At 43.8% G+C, this 20,680-nt stretch overlaps 3 protein-coding genes across 3 annotated transcripts; 2 read left to right on the forward strand and 1 right to left on the reverse strand.

The window, feature by feature from the left end:
• Positions 1–4,100: 4,100 nt before the first annotated feature.
• LOC105890366 (gap junction alpha-9 protein) lies at positions 4,101–6,736 on the forward strand. Its single transcript, XM_031585912.2, has 2 exons — positions 4,101–4,879; positions 5,106–6,736. The coding sequence occupies exon 2, from the start codon at positions 5,122–5,124 to the stop codon at positions 6,628–6,630; it is 1,509 nt and encodes a 502-aa protein (XP_031441772.1). The 5' UTR covers positions 4,101–4,879; positions 5,106–5,121; the 3' UTR covers positions 6,631–6,736.
• A 1,387-nt stretch (positions 6,737–8,123) lies between these two features.
• LOC105890365 (MYC binding protein) lies at positions 8,124–10,420 on the reverse strand. Its single transcript, XM_031585927.1, has 5 exons — positions 10,259–10,420; positions 9,313–9,385; positions 9,149–9,197; positions 8,884–9,013; positions 8,124–8,454 (listed from the first exon to the last, which is right to left on the reverse strand). Exons 1-5 carry the CDS (start codon positions 10,271–10,273, stop codon positions 8,410–8,412), a joined length of 312 nt encoding a protein of 103 aa, XP_031441787.1. The 5' UTR covers positions 10,274–10,420; the 3' UTR covers positions 8,124–8,409.
• Positions 10,421–13,917: 3,497 nt separating this feature from the next.
• LOC105890390 (ras-related GTP-binding protein C) lies at positions 13,918–18,760 on the forward strand. The gene is made up of 7 exons (XM_012816414.3): positions 13,918–14,400; positions 14,743–14,946; positions 15,758–15,957; positions 17,251–17,365; positions 17,614–17,756; positions 18,115–18,263; positions 18,575–18,760. The coding sequence occupies exons 1-7, from the start codon at positions 14,230–14,232 to the stop codon at positions 18,739–18,741; spliced, it is 1,149 nt and encodes a 382-aa protein (XP_012671868.1). The 5' UTR covers positions 13,918–14,229; the 3' UTR covers positions 18,742–18,760.
• The last annotated feature ends 1,920 nt before the right edge of the window (positions 18,761–20,680 follow it).

A 20,680-nucleotide genomic window follows, 5' to 3' on the forward strand; every position in this document is an offset into this window, starting at 1 on the left:
TGCTGTTTCCCCACAGCAGTGACAGAAAGCCAGCGCAAACTGCACAACTAGAGCGACATACTTGGGAGTATTTGGTACAGGAGGACATATTTTTAGCAGGCACACAAGCATGAGTAATGACGTCCTGCTGTGAACACACAACAAACAAAAGCCCAGCCATACTATCACCAACACGCCGCCCGATGGCTGTTGCCGTGCAGACCATAGAGAACAAGGAGAAGCCAGCAGAATTTTATGCAAGAGTCTCTCCAAAGCCTCACAGCTCTTGCAAACACAAACCTTAAAGAATGTCTGACTGTTTTCACACAGATTTTACTGCAGTGCAAAACTGCAATATTTGAAATACACAACTTCTGTTGGCCTGGGCCTTGTAGCTGGAACAGTGTAGTCAGACAATCTTGAACTTTGAGGTTAAAGGTTTACCAGGACCAGGGCCAGATCTGCACTAGACTAGGGCCAGATCTGATCCACATCAGTGCCGGATCACTGAGCAGATCAGGGTTTGCACCCACACACGCACGCACGCACGCACGCACGCACGCACGCACGCACGCACGTGATGATGATTTATTTGGACCACAGCAGCTAGGACATAAGTGTGAGAGGGATGGGGAGGAAGACAGAGAACTGACCCGAGCCGGACTCAAACCCAGGTGCACTCAGACTTAAACCCAGGTGCACTCAGACTCAAACCCAGGTGCACTCAGACTCAAACCCAGGTGCACTCAGACTCAAACCCAGGTGCACTCAGACTCAAACCCAGGTGCACTCAGACTCAAACCCAGGTGCACTCAGACTCAAACCCAGGTGCACTCAGACTCAAACCCAGGTGCACTCAGACTCAAACCCAGGTGCACTCAGACTCAAACCCAGGTGCACTCAGACTCAAACCCAGGTGCACTCAGACTCAAACCCAGGTGCACTCAGACTCAAACCCAGGTGCACTCAGACTCAAACCCAGGTGCACTCAGACTCAAACCCAGGTGCACTCAGACTCAAACCCAGGTGCACTCAGACTCAAACCCAGGTGCACTCAGACTTAAACCCAGGTGCACTCACACGTAGATGCGGTGGGGAAATAACGCCACTGCATCAGGGCCTCCTCCCAACAGGAGTAATCTTACGACAAACTGTTTGGGATTTTGTTTTGAGGTAAGCTGCCCTTGCCAGCGTAGCATGCTTTGCAATAAAATGTACTTATATTTCTCAGGAAGGCATAGTCCTCGATCCTGGCTAAATGTTGTTGATATTTGAGCTCAACAACCAATCAAATTACAACCCTTCCCCTCTGTGCTCATGGAGCAGCATGTTGATTGGCTGGAATTGGGTATGGCTCGGTCTGAGCCACTGTGTTGGTTCCCCATTTACAGAGCCAGGATGGACACACACACACACACACTGGACGGACAATTAGAGGAGCATGAGGAGCATTTCACTGAAATTTCGCAAACAAAACGTGTGATGGATTATAATCAAGGACTGCACCTTTAAGACTCCTGGATGTGTACCAGGTAAAGACACGTCCCATCTTTTCTGAGATCAATGCCCTGACTTATCTAGCTCCTGCAGAGGAACCTGACCTGCACAGCCTCATCCACTCTGTTCGATACATCACCTGTCCTTTAAGTATAATATACATCACCTATGTGCTTTAAGTCTAATGTTCGATACATCACCTGTGTGCTTTAAGTCTAATATACGATATATCACCTCTGTGCTTTAAGTTTAATATTCGATACTTCACCTGTGTGCTTTAAGTCTAATATACGATATATCACCTATGTGCTTTAAGTCTAATGTTCGATACATCACCTGTCCTTTAAGTATAATATACATCACCTATGTGCTTTAAGTCTAATATACATCACCTATGTGCTTTAAGTCTAATATACATCACCTATGTGCTTTAAGTCTAATATTCGATACTTCACCTGTGTCCTTTTCAGTCTAATATGCATGCAAACATCATGACTGTAAATATTACAGGTGAGGGAAGTTCAAGCAGTCTCTTTATTGTTCTGAAGTTACTGCACTGATGAGAGAAGCCCCACTGAAACGCATTCCTCAGCCATCTTGATACTGCATGGGTCCTTCAACCTCCCTCATCTGAGACTGTGTGTTAAGATTGCCATCACAATTACTAGCCATCTACAAATGTCTCTGTTCATGAGTGACTGACTTTGAGAAGGTAGACATTTTAAATGCTGTAGCATGTTTGTTGGTTATTCAGTGAAATAGTAGTCTAGGCTGCATTGTATAGAACCATCTTGTCATGTACTCAGGTTGTGCCCTTGTCCAGGAACGTATTTGATCTGGGGTCACCGGGGGTCACCGGTCAGTAGAAAAGGAAATGAAGAGAACGGAAAACAAAGATTAAGAGACAAAAACAGAAACAGTGACTCAATCAGTGAAAATCGTTACTCTCTCATTAACAGAGTAACAGGGGGATGAAAAGATAGGAAGATGTGCAAACAGCACACAGCTTACAGGTGTGTGTGTGTGTGTGTGTGTGTGTGTGCATGTGTGTGTATGTGTGCATGTGTGTGTGCATGTGTGTGCGTGCATGTGTGTATGTGTGCGTTCATGTGTGTGTGTGTGTGTGTGTGTGTGTATGTGTGCATGAGTGTGTGCATGCATGCATGTGTGTGTGTGTGCGTTCATGTGTGTGTGTGTGTGTGTGTGCATGGGTGTAAGGTGTTATCATTTACCTGCTGATAATCGATCCTATCTTTGTCTGGCACTCTCTAGTGCTCTCCCTCAAGTGTGTCTGCTGCATGCGGTCGCCTGGTTTCACGCGTGTATGCTCGTTTCAGCGCAATTATGACTTGTTAAATCAGTATATCTTCTTGGCTGGATATGTGTGTGTGGGGGAGGTGTGTGTGTGTGTGTGTCTGTGCTTTAGTGTGGGTGGTGTATGTGCTGTATGTCTGTCTCTCTCTCTCTCTCTCTCTCTCTCTCTCTGTGTGTGTCTGTGTGTGTGTAGGTGTGTGTGTGTGTGTGTGTGTGTAGGAGTGTGTGTGTGTGTAGGAGTGTGTGTGTGTGTGTATGTAGGAGTGTGTGTGTGTGTGTGTGTGTGTGTGTGTGTGTATGTAGGAGTGTGTGTGTGTGTGTGTGTGTGTGTGTATGTAGGAGTGTGTGTGTGTGTGTGTGTGGGTAGGAGTGTTAGCAGCTGACTGCCTGGGCTGTGGGAGGTGTGGATCGGTCGATGTGGTGAGACAACCTGTGGCTTTTTTTTTTCTTCTTTCTCTGGAGCCGAGTGCCACTTAATGTATTCCTCTGCAGATCATCAGAATGTCCCTGCTCTAGTCACACACACACACACGCACACACACACACAGATGTACATTCCAGCATCTTGCATTAAGAAACACAGGGCCAGTTCATGTAACCTGATCTATAGTGGACCAGCTCATAATGAAGGTCATGAAAATGGAAGAACATGAATCCTTCACAAATTTGGGAAGTCACGGTCAGGGCAAATGGCAAATGAATGATGATTGTACATCTTGCGACATGTACAGAATACAAGACAAATAAAGTAGTTTTGTTTCCCTAAAATTTCCCAGCTAAATCAACTACTTACATCTGTGAAACTGGAGAAACTGGGACATGTTTCCAGCCTGTGGTGCAGGCTGGCCTCCTTGCGTCATGCGTGTTAGCGAGTAGTACTTGGTGGTGGTGGTGGTGCAGCGCCATCTAGTGGTGGCTTTGAGTTTTGACAAAATCATGAAGACAAAATGAGGAACATCCCAGAATTATTGTTTTGCAAATTCTTTCACACAACTAGGTATCTGTCACACCCTGTTATCATGTTTAGCATTATGTAAAATTGATTTAGGCAATAGTTCTCCACTTAATCAAACAACATTTTATATTACGGCCCGTCACAACAACACCTCTGCCATCTCCTGCTGTTGCAGACCAGTTCAGTTTGTGTGCGCACCAAGCCACAGGCATCGATTTCCGCTAAATGGGGAGGGAAAATACTGCAGCTGCAGGGACCGACTTAATTAGATTCACAGGCTCAACCATGGATGAAATCGGACGTGTCCGATTGATTGTTGAGCATGGTTGTCAGTCATGTGGGGGGTCATCATGGGGGGGGGGGGTCAACAACCCCACTAGGCTCAGGACGTTGGCAGAGAACACTGGCCCACACGTGAGCAGGGCACAGAGGGAGGCATGGGATTTCATTTCGCTCACACAAATCCCTGAGAGCAAATCTCCATTTGGCAATCCGTGAAATTTATTGAGCAAAATGTAACACATTCAGTTGCAGTACAAGCAACCACCTCCTGTGTTATTGTGTCTTCTATGTCAGCTTATGTTTTCACACCGTACAGCTCGTAAAGAACAGAATTAAATATTAATACATCACAAAATGAAACCCTAAATGGTCAGTGTATTCTAGTGTTTTGGCAATCATGATGTGTTTTGTTGCTATAAGCAACATTTACACTCACCTTACACATGCATATTATATGTACATATGTTATTATAGAGCGAGCAAGCGAGCAAACTGACCATGGTTCATCAGGGGTCACTTCCTCGTGACCTGCGACCTGCAACACGATGCTGCTGTCAGTCCGTGCCGTTACACCACTGCAAAGGCCGTGGCAACACAATCACACATTGATTTTCTCTGTGCAGTCTGTAAGTCCAACGCGACTAAACCCGCAGGGATGCACTCTTCTGCCAGTTTGGCTCCGGACGCACATCTGTCAGCTGCATGTATCACAAGCGCGCGTGACTTTATTTTACTTGTGTTAAACTGGACCTTTCAACTGCGATATTCACCATGTACTCCGGATTATATCAAGCGGATAAATTTCCTGTCCTAAAAGGCCTTTCTATACGTGTTCTACTTCTGAAATGAAAGGTTAGTCTAATTTTGTTTTAAATGTATATGCGAACATAAAACAAAGTAAATAGACATTACTATGTAATAGACTGCTTGTTTAAACCACAAATGATATATATATATATGTGTGTGTGTGTGCTTTTGGTGTAGTTACAGTAATTTTAGAACATCCTTTTGTTCATGTTTCCTTTCCCACCTTGCCAATCGACTATCTTTATGTATATTTGCATGTTTGTCCCCCCAGACATGCCCACTTGAAGATGGGGGACTGGAACTTCCTGGGGGGCATTTTGGAGGAGGTGCACATCCACTCTACGATGGTGGGCAAGATCTGGCTGACCATCCTCTTCATCTTCCGCATGCTGGTGCTGGGAGTGGCGGCGGAGGACGTGTGGAACGACGAGCAGACCGACTTCATCTGCAACACGGAGCAGCCCGGGTGCCGAAACGTCTGCTACGACCGCGCCTTCCCCATCTCGCTCATCCGCTTCTGGGTGCTGCAGGTCATCTTCGTCTCCTCGCCCTCGCTCGTTTACATGGGCCACGCCATCTACCAGCTGCGGGCGCTGGAGAAGGAACGCCACGGCAAGCGGACGGCCCTGCGGCGCGAGCTGGAGATGGTGGACGTGGAGCTGACGGAGGTGCGGAGGCGCATCGAGCGCGAGCTCAAGCAGGTGGAGCAGGGCAAGCTGAACAAGGCCCCGCTGCGGGGGTCGCTGCTCAGGACCTACGTGGCCAACATCATCACGCGCTCGCTGGTGGAGGTGGGCTTTATGACGGGCCAGTACCTGCTCTACGGCGTCCACCTGGACCCGCTCTTCAAGTGCGAGCGCGAGCCGTGCCCCAACGTGGTGGACTGCTTCGTGTCGCGGCCCACAGAGAAGAGCGTCTTCATGGTGTTCATGCAGGGCATCGCCGCCGTCTCGCTCTTCCTCAGCCTTCTGGAGATGATGCACCTCGGCTACAAGAAGCTGAAGAAGGGCATTCTGGGATACTACCCCAACATCAAGGAGGAGCTTGACGACTCCTACATCAGCAAGTCCAAAAAGAACTCTGTGGTGCAAACGGTGTGCATGAGCTCCGCTGGTCGCAAGGCAACCATCCCTACGACGACCAGCGGGTACACGCTTCTAATGGAGAAGCAAGGCAACGGCCCTACTTACCCCATCCTCAACGCCACTTCCACCTTCATGCCTATCCAGGGCAACCCTGCCGGGCAGCCGGGACTGGACATGCCCAGGGACCCCACAGACGTGGTGTTGAGCCCAATGGAGCGCAACAGTAACTCCAACAACACCAGCAGCGAGACGCGCTCCCCTCCACACGAGCCCCTGGAAGAGCACGAGGGGCACCACGCCAAGGAGCTGGAGCCGGGCAACTCCGAGTACCCCACGCTGCCCGCGGAAGACTCGCTGGCCACGTGCTCCACCTACACGCTGGCGCGGAAGCCGCGGCGGGTCAGCGCCCCGTGGGCCTGCAGCACGGTGGTGGAGGGCCAGGCCTCGGACAGCGCCGACTCCAGCCACGGCTCCATCCCCATGAAGCCTCGCTGCAGCTTCGCCGCCAGCCGGGCGCGGGCCTTCTCCAAGCCGGACCTGAAGCGCCTCGCCAGGCCCGGGAGCCCGGACTCTCTGGGGGGGCTGAGCATGGACTCCGAGAACAGTACTGAGCACAGCGGTGGGGGGGGCGCCGCTCTCTCGCCCGATCGTCGAATGTCATTGGCAAGTAGCGGCAGCAGCAGGCGAGCCTCGACTGACCTGCAGATCTAAGCGTTAGTTTTTAATTCAATTCAATTTTATTTGATTTACATAGCGCCAAAGCAATCAAATTGTCTCTAGGCGCTTTACAGTGTCCAGGACCAGAACCTTTAACGACACCAGCAACTTGCCACGTCACCTGATTTTAAATACATATAAACCACCACTCATTTCTATCATACCTGACAGTGCTTATGTCTTGAAAACAACATTTCAAGGCCACAACGTCAAATTTAAGATGTTGGGCTTGCACTTTTCCCCGAAGTGTATATTTTAAAAGAGCCATCTTTGTTGGGTTTTTTTCGCACACCAAAGTAAGCCTTTTCTGCAGTGATTCATAGAGTCTAAGATTTAAGACCGAAGAAAATCAGGTGATCGTGTCTTAAGTATGGCTGTTTGTAGGAACATACATTGCAAATTTCTTCCATGGGAAAATAGGAGGAATATTTACTTTGTTTCTCCCAACATGGCTGCCCTTCTCTGAACCATGCGCACTGTTGGCCCTCCCACCGATAAGCCATTCCAAGAAAATCCATACTGGCCAACCCAGATCGCACTAGCCATTTGTGTTATCGCACTAGCCATTTGTGTTTTGTCCAATTACCCAACTACGCGGCCAAGCTATTTTCTGGCCAGGCTCTACTGCATTGGCAATACTACACTGAGTTATAACCATGTTCACTTTTATGCACAGAGCAGGAGAGAGAAAACGTAACAATGAATTATCTTTGTAAAACACATGCGCAAACCAGAGTAGGAAAATCTATGCGCACCCTTAAGGCAGTGATTGGGTGCTTACGTAAGGTACAGCTCAATAGTTTCACAACCAAGACTTATTAGGTTGAAACCTGATCTGTAGATCACTGAATATCCGACAGCCGTTAAAGGGTCAATCATCCCGAAGCCTTAGACAATGTTTATACTGAATGAGATTAATTGTTCTTCTGGATTCAGTTACTTCTCTGAATACAGGTCAAAGTTACTCTTAACTCCCGCAAGAGCTGTTCAACGACAACAGCAACCCTCATTCTAGCTCACTTTCAACAACATGCCAAGCCAAGTCTGCATCTGGTAGCAAATCACTCATGTATAACCTTGACTTATTCCTTTTTTTTTTTTCATTCTTTTACAGATCACCGTGTTGCAGATGTCCTCCATCTTGAAAAAACACTGATTGAATTAGGAGCCACGGTGCTCAGAGTTCTAAGAGAGAGAGCCTCCGCTGTACGTCGGGGTCCTGTTCGTGTCATTGGGATTTATTTTTCGATAATGACTGCCGGACTATACATCACCCCTTACTTATGAAACATATTCATGGGGCCCGGATGAGCACCTCTCTTGCCACATTATGGGGTCCAAATCAGGCAAAAATGAAAAGTGTATCGTTAACCACTCCTACTTACTCCTGGACAATCTATACTACATTTTTGTTTCTGTATCACAAAATGGTTTTAATCATATTTTTCTTAACATGAATTTGTTTTCATACAAATAACCACATTAAATGAATTAATTATTTTATACGTTTATGCTTCATTTATTTCATACTTTATAAGAGTACGCTTTAATCAACATTATGCATGAAATATGCATCAAACCAAAAGTTCACTTACAGGAACTACCCAAGTGGAACAGAAATATTTCTTTTTACAGCTGATCTTACAAAACAATCACAAATGAAAAATACAACCTTGATAACAGAAATATATTACGTTTGTAGTCTTTACTACTCTTGCAGTCCACACTGAACAGGACTGAGGTAATCCTAATTTTGGTCTAAATAAAGTGACATCATTCTGCTCCTCCATCCTCATTGGCTGGTTTATACTGGAGAAGCTGTGGAACAAATTTGACATAGGTTCAAAGATCCCCCTTTAATCTCCTCCACAGAAAGAAACAAATTAATAATAATAATAATATGTTTATATTATATATAAATTAAAAAGGTACAGTCCACAATTTTAATCCAATACACTTTTTGTCAAATTTCATTGAATTAGTCCTCCCGGTACTCTAGCTGGTGGTTGGTTGGGGTGTTTAAAAATCACTATTGTGTTTGTACACAGTCCTGACTCTGTAAATGGAAAACAAATAAAGTGCCATAGCCATACACTATTCCAGCCAATCAACGTGTTGCTCTAGGATCACGAAAGGGAAGGGTGTAATGCGATTGGCTGTTGAACACAAATATTAACAACCTTTCGCTTAATTGCGCAACGCATCTTCAAGAGATTATCTTTAACGTGAAAATGCGCTGCGGCTCACCCGATTCTTGAGTTCTTTATTCTCCTCCATCAGCATGTTGCATTTCTGCATCAGCTCTGCCAACTCCAGACGGAGCGCTTCAGTTTCGGCCGATTCCACACCGGCAGCACCAAGATGGCTCTTTATGAAACTATCAAACTGGTTAAGATTACATCATTTTTCAAAATGAATAAGTCATACAAGCAGTATAGTATAGTAAATAGTATGACATATGACAGAGGATATCAGCTCCTAAAATAATATCTTTGCCATAATGGAAGGATACTCCAACGCGTTGTTCGGTTTTTCTGTTTCTTCATACAGAGATATCAGCACTAAAATTAGGGATAAAAAAAGAGGCTTTGTTGCATTGAAGAAGAAATCAAAATATAAAATTGTTAGATACATATTTATTAAAGGATCAGTGTGTTGAGTTGGAGCTGAAGTTACCATTGGTGAGCCCATCCATGACTCCGGTCTTTTCAAGGTATCTCCGAAATTGTTCACGTTTGGACTCGGATCCCTTGAAGAGAAAAACATCAGTTATACTTTTGGAAACTATGGTATTTGCTCAGGCACTTCATCTCACCATGTCCCAGTTTTACAGGCTTGCATGGTGGTCAATTTTGTTGTAGCAAGTTAACGTTCAAGCAACACTATGCAACTTGCACATTTTTTAGTAGTTTTTCAACTACTTTTGGCGTTCTCAAATTAAGTTTATAGAATATGGTCATGTGACGGACAGATAAACTCACCTGTAGTTTATACTAGCCGTCCAAACTATGCACTATGTAGTTCTGTGATTCGAGTATGAACACCCAGCGAAAATGTAAGGAAAGCCTTAAAAAAAAAACAGCCAATGTCGCCAAAAGACGCCAGTTAGGCTGTGGTGTTTGCAAGTTTTTTATGTATACTTTTAAGTATGTCTGTCTCTCTCTCTCTCGTTTTAGAGTAAAACTCTATCTATAATGCTTCTTTAAGAAGAGAACAAGGCAGCTGTGCTAGTTTAAAAAGGCCTTCTTGCTAACAATTACACGTTAAAACAAGGTGTGCTTCTAACCCATCCAACGACACTTTATGTCCAGAGGTAACAGGTCCGTTCTTTTTGGTGGTATATATCGTTATCATATTTGATAATTAGGTCATGCAAAAAATAGACGTGAGGATATGTAGCGAATATTTCCATTAATTTCTATTCATGCATTTTAAACAGTAACAAGCCGTTGCTACAGTGGTGAGTGACTTCAGCTGATATAATTTAGTAGCTAGGATAACAGCTAACCAGATAACGTTAATTCTACTGTCCACCTACGAAGTCACACCTTCGCAGATACCAATTCAGGAATTCGTTTTGTTGTACCACATGTTCAAAATTAACGAAGAGAAAGTTACTTACTCCTGTGTGTGCCATTTTGTCGAACCGAAGTCGGTATCTTTTATGGTAACCTGCTAAACTAGCAACCTCTACCAACAGCTGAAACTTCCGTCCAATGCATGCGCGATTAGGAACAGCTGGGTGTAGTTACCATTGGTTACGGCAAACAAAAACGCTCGCACCACCTACACGGAACGGACGGAGCCACACCACAGGGCTTGGATGAAGAGAAGTGATGTAAATCCTGTTCAGTGCAGAGCCGTGCAGAAACCATGATAGAAACAGTCACACCACTTCCGCTGACTTTTTACGAGTTATTTTTTATCGGTATGGTGTACAAGTTAAAACTTTCAAACCATGATCTCCATCCCTTAATGTAGGCTAAGCCTATAGCCTATGTTTTAACAAGAATGGGCGATATGGTTAGCTGTTAAGCACATTGTAGGCAAGCTGTTTCCCTCTTGGATTTCAATTCAATTTGAAATTCACAATGTTAATTGTTTTTTTTTAGGGGATTTCGGCCTAAACCAGCGACAAGAAGGAATTTTATCCATTTTGTATACATACATTTATGGCAAATTATTTGAGTCAAACTGCTACATTTTCAGACATGACAAACGAAAACAAGCTGGTGGCTCCTTTCTGTAGGCTACAGCATTCCTGTTACCCACGAAGAGGTCCAGATAGGCCTCCAACTGCCTAGACGTAGGCTACGTGCGTCAATCATTTGTAATCATACGTGCGTCGTGCGTCAAATGATTAAGTAAAATTACAAGAAAAGTGCCAAGAAAAGTGTGTAATCTTGAATTATTGGGTTTCTGGCCACAATAGACTATACCGTTTGTTGTAGATCTTATTCTGGGTGAAAATGTAAGGAACTATAATTTGTGGATGTTGCGGCTGTACACTGATAGTGTGTGAAGCAGTAATCTGTAATCTGTGAGGTACGTTCTGCGGTTTTGAGAGCTGTCTAGTGAATATGAGGATGAGTGGGACTTTATAACAGATATATTATGGTTCTAAATTTGAGCATTTCATGAAATTGACAAGTGTACCACAAGCAACAATATGACCATTGTATAACTGTAGGCTACTTGGCATTTATTTACAAAGTTTTGAAAAATATACTGTACATGTATATATATATACTGTATATACAGTATAATGTGGAATTATTAGTTGAAGGCAAGATTATGTTTGAATACAATAGAAATGTAGAGTAAATGCTACATATGGGCCTATAACTATCAACATTAATAACAGGACAGGGGCACACACTATCATAATAATCAGTTTAAATATAGCCACAAGTAGCAATCACCGGGCTCAAAGCCGATGGTAAGAGCTGCCTCAAGTACCGAAAGCTTAAATGATTTGACTGCTTGAACTGGTGAAAGAGGACCGTTTAAATTCCGGTAAATGTTACATAAGGATTTAAAGATGAAGTGAATTTTGAAGATAGACCAAACCTTGTCAGAAGAACAGGTTAAAACGTGTTGTTGCTTGTTGTAGTAATATCTTAAGGCTGATTTGTTTGAAATTGGGTAAAGAGCTTCTATATGCCATGGTCAAGGCTGTCCATTCAACATTTCTCCTCCACAGAAAGAAACAAATTAATAATAATAATATGTTTATATTATATATAAATTAAAAAGGTACAGTCCACAATTTTAATCCAATACACTTTTTGTCAAATTTCATTGAATTGGTCCTCCCGGTACTCTAGCTGGTGGTTGGTTGGGGTGTTTAAAAATCACTATTGTGTGTACACAGTCCTGACTCTGTAAATGGAAAACAAATAAAGTGGCTCGGACCCAGCCATACACTATTCCAGCCAATCAACGTGTTCCAGCCATTCAGTGTTTGAGCTAAAGAAAAACAACTCTGATGTTCATGCACATTTCACCTTATCTGCAGATATTTCTTGAATACATAATAGACTTTTTCTCAAATGAGAATGGCACTGTAGTGTAAAAACAGAGTAGTTCCCTGAAGTACCTCTAGGTTATTCCAAGAACCTAGGGGCTCCTCCAAGAACTCAAACGTTCCCCAATGTTCTAAGAAGTGCCTGCTAGAGCTTCAAAGAAGATGTTAAATTCCTTGGGCTATTGGTTGGCGACTTCCCACAGCAATGTCACATGCAAATACTCATAGCCAGCAACCTAACCAATATAACAACCATAGATACAACAACAGCAACAACAACACAACTGTCTGGAGACAGCCGCAACACGTGACACATGTTGCACCCAGGATCTGTCAAGGGCCTCCTTTAGTGCTAAACACAATAACAGCAGGTCACATTTGCCGTCGCTCACACACCGCTTCTTGTATTGCTCTCACAGCGGTGGCGGTGTTGAATTTTGCCATGATTATGGTCTTGTATTCTTCATAAGCGTTCATGTTCATCTCCTGCTCGCCAGCGGAGAAAAAAAGAGCCCTTTTCTTTGAGTTTAGAACCATTATACCTTTAGAAAATAATTGTTTTGGTGATCGACCTTTCCTGCCTTTTGAAGTAGGACGTGCACGCGCAATTGCCCTGATAAGTTTAGCCTGGTTGAAATTAACCACATGATTTGGATACGGATCAGCCGTTGACGAACCGATATTTGCTGTTCTCAATCAGCTCGCTAATGTTAACAGGCTAAAAGGACAATTGATTAACTTAGCTTCAACCCTTGCGACGAACGGGGCCCTGAGCAGCAGGATACAACAACAACAACAACAACACCACCAACAACAACAAAGCTGCCTCCGTGAGCATTTCACTGGGTTTTAAAGCAGGCACCTTCCTTCATCAGTGTTTCGTTGGATTAGGCCCATGACCCTCCAGAAGGCTCAACAGTGGTGTCTGGCGTCCCGGACCCACCCCCCTCCATACTCATGATGGGTTAGAACACATGCCACTACCAGAGACAACAACAGATACACCTCAAGACAGATCTTGACAAGATTTCATGTAGCTCAGTTATAGTTCAGGTTAATTCAAGCCCCCGAGTAGTGTGTGAGAGCCTCAACCCACTGGCTTGCTTTTTCAGCAGCCTCAGACTCAACTACTTTGAGTGACAGTCCTCCAAAATCAAAATCCAACAAAAGTGTTGAACACCTATCTCCACTGGTCTTGTGTATGCTTGCCAACCTCGTTGCCTTTAGCGTCTTCCTTTCAAAAGCTTTGTCAATCAGCATCTTCAAAGGGAATTGTTAACTAAATAAGGTTATTTTTACCACTTTTACTCCCTGTTTTCACTGTTGGAGCAATGTTCTTGGCTACAATGTTCTTGACTACTGGAACCTTACACTGTGACATTTATCTCCTGGATGGTCTAAGCACAGGTTCTTTTAAGAACTTTTTCTTAAAGGGTTCCTCCAAGCACGTTCCTCCAAGGTTTCAAACTACCTCCGAAAGTTCCTCAAGGAACATGTTTTAACAGTGACACTGCAGCCTTTATTCTAGCCTGCTTCTCATTAGTTTATGTTGCTGTATTTTTTGGATTTGAGATGTATTGAGTTTACACCATATTACAGCGTTAACGTAATATAAAATCATATGACACGCAACCAACTAAGTCACAAATCACTAAATTGTCAACAAATGCATAAAAAACACTTCAGACAAAAGTGTTTTTCAGAACGAAAACCACAGGCTCAGAGCGCACAAGAGTGTGCCACTCCTATTCAGTAGGTGGCGAGATCGCATTTGCATGTTTTGAAATTACATATCGGGTTTGTTCTGTAGAAGAACGCAGCATTTGTCTACACAGGGAACGCCAGATTGTTAGTTAACCCTGTGTGTCCAACAAAATGACAGGTACAGAGTGGATTTTGAAACTGCGACAGTAGCTGTGCTTCTATGTCGTATCCTGTCCGTAGGTTAGTAGAGCTTAGTTCCATTTACTTGATTAAGTGAACGTTCGCTGTCGCACTGGAGCCTGTTATCCAGATAGCTAGCTAGCACAGGTTCAGTATCGCTAGCTGAAAGGAAGCAAATCAAAATGTCGATTCAGTATGAGGAGCCCATGGGAAGCTATGGTGGAGAATCTTTGAAAGACTTTGACTACGGGGTGGACGAACCCGACATCGAGGATAATTCACCTTCCTCTGATAGCAAACCAAGAATATTGTTGATGGGCTTACGACGGAGCGGAAAATCATCTATTCAGAAGGTACCTACAGCAGATAACGTTAGCTAACAGTAATGGTTATCGTTAACTCTATCATCATTGTACTTTAGTGCAATATTTGCTTTAACAATGGAGAAGTTAAACCCCGAATGGTCAACCAATTATTCCAGTGTAAATCTGGGTTGCTGTTTTTATCTTTTTTTATCGTTAAGGTTGCGTGTTTCGCTAATTCATGCTATAACCTCATTCTTGAGTTGCAAATGTCCTTCAATCAAGCAAGAACACTTTGTCTCAATGTATCAGCTGCTGTAATAGTCATATCTGTTATCTTCGTCTGGTCAAATATATGAAGTTTTCATGCTGGATTTTTCACAATCCTTTTAGGTGGTTTTTCATAAGATGTCGCCCAACGAGACCCTGTTCTTGGAGAGCACCAACAAAATTTACAAGGATGACATATCGGACAGCTCCTTTGTAAATTTCCAGATCTGGGACTTTCCTGGTCAAGTGGACTTTTTTGACCCTACCTTTGATTATGAGATGATCTTCAGGGGAACTGGGGCCTTGATCTTTGTGATAGATGCGCAGGTAAGATGAACCAGTTTGTGCATATAGTCGGATGAAGGTCAACAGCAGGCAATTGAAAAGCCTGTCTAAACCACCTTAACCGTTATGTGTGTTAGTGGACATTTTACCCTTCACCAATCACACTACACTGTGGGTATCTAACAGGTTAGAGGCTATTAAATCGACACAAGAGTTGTTGCACAGGGTGTTAAATCAGATGACTGATACTGGTCCATTCTGTGGTTCTTCGTTCATAGAAGGTTATTATTGAAAACTGTGTTTACTTTGCCTAAGGCAGGGACCCTTCAGCCTTTATTTCACACAAGTCTGCTTACAATATGAAACCACACTACACACACACACACACACACACACACACACCACCCAACAAGCATAGCACTTACATTTGTCAAACTAATGGAGGAAGTATGGTGAGGATGGTCAAGTAGCTGGTGTCAGCTCATGACACCTCACCATAATTACCAACCCCTTCAAGATGCTGATTGTACTTCACACCCCAGACTTGCTGTCATCACCACAGCTGCTATTCCTGCTGGCCTGCCTCCCCAGCCTAGTGTGTGTGTGTGTGTGTGTGTGTGTGTGTGTGTGTGTGTGTGTGTGTGTGTGTGTGTGTGTGTGTGTGTGTGTGTGTGTACCTCAACCTACCCTGTTTGTGAGAGATCCTCTTCCGTTATGTCAGAAACAGTCCTTAATTCCAGCGTAGAGAATTTTTAAAATATCACTTTATCCTTCTATAATTTTATGCCAACTGCATAATATGTGTGTGGGTGTGTATGCGTGCGTATAACTGTCTGCTTGTGTGAATTTGAAGGATGACTATGTGGAGGCCCTAGGCAGGCTGCATCTGACGGTGTCACGAGCCTTCAGGGTGAACCCGGACATCAACTTTGAGGTGTTCATCCATAAAGTGGACGGCTTGTCTGACGACCACAAGATCGAGACCCAGAGAGACGTCCACCAGAGAGCCAACGACGACCTGGCGGACGCCAGTCTAGAGAAGCTTCACCTCAGGTGAGGGTCACTTTTCATTTCATTTTTCTTTTCTTGTCAGAGCGAAAACAGTTAAAGCAACATGGTGTTTTATTCTCAAACTAGCAAGCTAACTATCTAAAAGGCATGCAGAAGCCTTACGAAGCACCAGCGTCAGCACAGCTTATAACTTATTTACATTTAGTCATTTAGCAGACGCTTTTGTCCAAAGCGACGTACAAGGGAGAGAACAGTCAAGCTACGAGCAATAGAGACCTAGTGTAACAATAAATACTACTTTACATAAGAAATAGAAAGAGAAAAATAGAAAAGAAAAAAGAAGTGCAGGAATGTAACTGCTGTAAGTGCAAGTTAAGCACGAGTTGAAGTGCCAGTTAGGAGGGGAGGTGTTCTCTGAAGAGTTGGGTCTTCAAAAGAAGAAGTGAACTTATGAACACACGCTAGAATGCAAACCGGTGCCTTTGGGGCGATATAGTTGCCAATGTCGTGCTGCGAAAGCTTTTCTTATATTTTGGAGGGGTGATCCGATCTGGACCACAAAACCACACACTGCATACCGTGGGCTGCTGTCAGGGACACCAGGTGTTTGTATTGGTCTTTCACAGGACCACTTTACCACATCAAAGCAAATTTGAAGAAGATTCCAAAGCTAGCTGCCTATGAAAACATACCTTAAAAGTTGCTGGTGGTTTCAGTCAGGCCATCTTTAGAGGAATCGAGCCGTAATGAGATACTCCCGAAGCTCCACATCACATCAGTGTTCAAATCATTATGGGTTGAGAACAAGCTCCACATCACATATGAGTTCAAATCCTTATGAGTTAAGAACAAGAGACCTTCGAGCCTTAATGACATGCTCCAAACCACATACGAGTTAAAATCATTATGAGTTGAGAGCAAGATGACGGTGTAGGTGAAGAGTTTGTGCTTGAGTAAGAACTGCATGTGGTTGTTCCACACATTTGTCACACGTACACATCTATTGGACATACATTCATTTGGCAGACACATTTATCCCAAGCGACTCCAAATGGTATGTACACCTATGTGTGGAGCGACTCCAAATGATATGTACGCCTATGTGTGGAGCTTGCAGGACAAGGTTCTTGTGTCCCGCTATACTAGTTATGCTAACTTGGTATACCTGCTTGTACGGTATCTCCTATTACCACCTGCGTTTGAAGTGTGTGTGTATGTGTGTGTGTCCAGATACCTGGCTACTCTCTTGCTGGTTAGCCCTCCGGCTGTGCCGGCCGGTAGCCGTCAGTGTTTGTTGCTGAAAGTGTTTTTTTTCCCCCCTCCTCTTCATTTCAGTTTTTATCTGACCAGCATCTACGATCACTCCATATTCGAGGCCTTCAGTAAAGTGGTCCAGAAGCTCATCCCCCAGCTCCCCACACTAGAGAACCTGCTGAACATCTTCATATCTGTGCGTACCAAGCCACTCGGCTTCAGCACTGTTTCTGCACTAAAACAGGAGCTCAGGATTGTGTTTAAATTGGTGTTTAAATTAAAGTCTCATACACTACATGTCAGTTATAGTTACTCTACTTATTGCTTATTCTACTTATTAGGCCCTTTAGCAATTGTAAGCAAATAAGCAAATTGGTTTGCCCTGAAGTCTGTTGTGGGAACTATGCCTTTGTGGTGATACGGCCGTTTGTTGTTTTCCAACAGAATTCTGGGATTGAGAAGGCCTTCCTGTTTGACGTTGTCAGTAAGATCTACATCGCCACAGACAGCTCTCCCGTGGACATGCAGTCATATGAGCTGTGTTGTGACATGATCGACGTGGTCATAGACGTTTCCTGTATTTATGGGTAGGGAACCTGACATCTCTTAATAGTCTCTTTCATTTTCCTTCCGTTTGCCATTTTGTTGGTGTATCAAACCAATGGACATGGTAGTAGTATTAAGGAAATAGAATAGTTATGTGCCCGAAGGGTTTTATTTATTTATTTATTTATTTATTTGTTCTATGTATATATATCTATATGTAAATCAGACTGTTGCTGAATCAACTGTAATGAACTGTTGCTGAAGTTTGGACAGTTCTGCTTTCAGTGTGCTTGGTTTTATGATTGTGTGTGTGTGTGTGGTATTGTGGCTGTTGGTCACATTGACTGTAGTGTAGTGACACTGAAGTGTTCTCCCCTGTGCATGTCTTCGTGGATGCAGCCTCAGAGAAGATGGCAGCGGGAGTGCCTACGACAAAGAGTCCTTAGCCATCATCAAGCTCAACAACACCACAGTACTCTACCTGAAGGAGGTCACCAGGTTCCTGGCCCTAGTCTGCATCCTGAGGGAGGAGAGCTTCGAGAGGAAAGGTGATGTGCCTTACAGGAAGTTGGATTGTTTTGTAGTTCTTTAGTCTATTTGTAGTTCTCTAGTCTAGTCTAGTCTCTAGTAAAAGTATGTAAAATGTAATTATGGACATGTAAGGACATACATTATATGAAGAATATTGTTTTATTCTAGTACTCGCATCTTAAGATTCAAAGATTATCAAATTTTGAATACATCAAAGAGCTCTAATTTTAACTGTTCTTCTGTGATTTACAAAATCATTTGTACATCATGGCTAGATTAAGCTGGTTTGTTTTATTACTTCGTTTCAATTACACTGTTTCTTCTGCAGGTTTAATAGACTACAACTTCCACTGTTTCCGCAAAGCCATCCAGGAAGTCTTTGAAGTGGGTAACTCTGTCCAGCGATCAGGTTTTCTGGACGCCAGTCCTCCCATCAGCAGCCTGGCCAGCTTAAAGGCCGGAACGCTCAACGGGACCCCAAGGAATGTTGTTTGATATTTGGAATACTGTGGGGGTGGGGTATTCGGAATACTGACCACAGAAGCCTTCAAGAACTCCAAACAAAACAAAAGCAGGGATTGATCACTTGGGGGTGGGGGTGGGGGGGGGGGGGGGTGGTGGACAATGGTGGGTGAGACACTCATGGTGATGACATCATCACCCAGGGACTAAAGATGATGACACTAAGAAGTCTTTCTTTGAGGCCTGGTTGCTGTGCCAGTATATGGGGAGACGGCCAGATGCTGTTGGTGTTCTCACACTCTTACACTTGGATCACACTGGGGAAACTGTTTGAATATAGAATGCCCCCCCCCCCCCCCCCCCCCTCCCCCCATACCAGCAGGTTTACCTACTGTTAATCACAACTCCAGTATTATGGGATGTTTGCTGCTTATGAGGTCATGAGTGCAGTGTGTAGAAGTGATCCGTGAGGTTTTGAGTGGGAGGCTGTGTGGATCTGGAGTGGACCACCAGAACCGCCTTCCACCCGGGCCAGGTTGGACTCAACATCCATCTGGTTCTCCTCATTCCAGAGATCCCTGAGGATACGGTGATCACGATGATCTTTGATGTATGTGCAAGTGTATTTACAGCAACCTCTTCTCACAGTCATGCAAGAATAAGGGTACACACGGTCTTTGGACATTCTGGAAAATGCGAAAAGCTCTAAAGGTTTAGATGACTACAAGTCCAGAAACTGCAGCTGTTGTCCTGTGAGCTACCCGTGTCTCACTCGTGAGATTTGAGCTACCCGTGTCTCACTCGTGAGATATGAGCTACCCGTGTCTCACTCGTGAGATATGAGCTACCCGTGTCTCACTTGTGAGATATGAGGGGCTTACTTACACTCCTCTGTCAGGGGTGAACACCCTTTGAAAGCACAGTGAAGATTCACACTCCTCTCTCTGAAGTCAGCAGACATGGAGAGAGGACCGCTGTGCATGTTTACATTTGTACAGATCGCCCCTCCCCTGCTGTGGGACTACACTTACTGAGAATGACTTCAGTGCCGATGACCCTGAGAGACAGAGAGAGAGGGAGGAGTTGGGGAATATATATTTTGATGTTTAAATATATATTTTCATGCTCCAGAATTTTTGTAAACTTAATGTGCCGTTTATATTTTAATCCTGTGCGTGGGTGGGTGGGTGGGTGTGTGTGCGTGCGTGCGTGTGTGCGTGTGTGTGTGTTCGTTCTGTCTCTTTCTGGGGACCAATGTTACATCCAGTATTCAGCCCAAGCACTCATCCTGGAAGTGTCTGTTTGGATGCAGAAATTTAGTTTCAAGTGTCAAAGGTCAAAGGCCTCAAATACTCATTGTCTAATTTTCTGAGTCGGTTTCAGTGCCTCAGACATCATATGTTTTGAAATTCATTAAGTGATTTAAAATGACCACGGATAAGGGGAATTACCATTGAATAAAATATAATCATATATGACCTATTTTTAAGCAAAGAATTAAAACACTTGTTGTTTATGATAAATAAATGATGAAATTACAAACTGAAATGACATTGGCATTGGGAGTTACTTTTTGTTTAGTTCAAAGTGTCTGTTCAAAGAGCTTGATTTTGTCTGAAAAATATGTGTTGTATAATATTCCTCTCTGTATGATATATCCTTGCCATTATATATTATTATATTATATTATTACACCTGTTCCGAGGCTACATTGATAGGATGTAATGATTAAGTCGTACCAGTAGATGGCAACCGGGTACCATTATGGGAAAACCATAAAGCTCCGCAAATAGTGCTATGGAATTTCTCGACTGCTGTCTTGAGAGAAAGACGGCAAATTATGAGAAACTATTTAGTGCAGCAGGTATTCTCAGTCTTCTTATCCTTCATAGTGTCTGGCATTGACTTGCAGCACCTCAAATATTACTGAATAATTTACTCAGCAGCGGAGAGCAAACACCAACTGCAAGGA

This window comes from Clupea harengus, chromosome 19, assembly GCF_900700415.2.
Source record: "Clupea harengus chromosome 19, Ch_v2.0.2, whole genome shotgun sequence".
Taxonomy (NCBI): Eukaryota; Metazoa; Chordata; class Actinopteri; order Clupeiformes; family Clupeidae; genus Clupea; species Clupea harengus.

Bases quoted from the DNA above. Each gene is read 5' to 3' on its own strand.
- LOC105890366 (XM_031585912.2), top strand. From the start codon at position 5,122: ATGGGGGACTGGAACTTCCTGGGGGGCATTTTGGAGGAGGTGCACATC.
- LOC105890365 (XM_031585927.1), bottom strand. The intron at 9,198-9,312 runs GTAACTTCAGCT...CCCTAATTTTAG, and splicing joins CATGGATGGGCTCACCAATG to TGCTGATATCTCTGTATGAA. The intron at 9,014-9,148 runs GTATCCTTCCAT...CCAGTTTGATAG, and splicing joins AAACCGAACAACGCGTTGGA to TTTCATAAAGAGCCATCTTG.
- LOC105890390 (XM_012816414.3), top strand. From the start codon at position 14,230: ATGTCGATTCAGTATGAGGAGCCCATGGGAAGCTATGGTGGAGAATCT. The intron at 14,947-15,757 runs GTAAGATGAACC...GTGAATTTGAAG, and splicing joins TCTTTGTGATAGATGCGCAG to GATGACTATGTGGAGGCCCT. The intron at 17,757-18,114 runs GTAGGGAACCTG...TCGTGGATGCAG, and splicing joins GACGTTTCCTGTATTTATGG to CCTCAGAGAAGATGGCAGCG.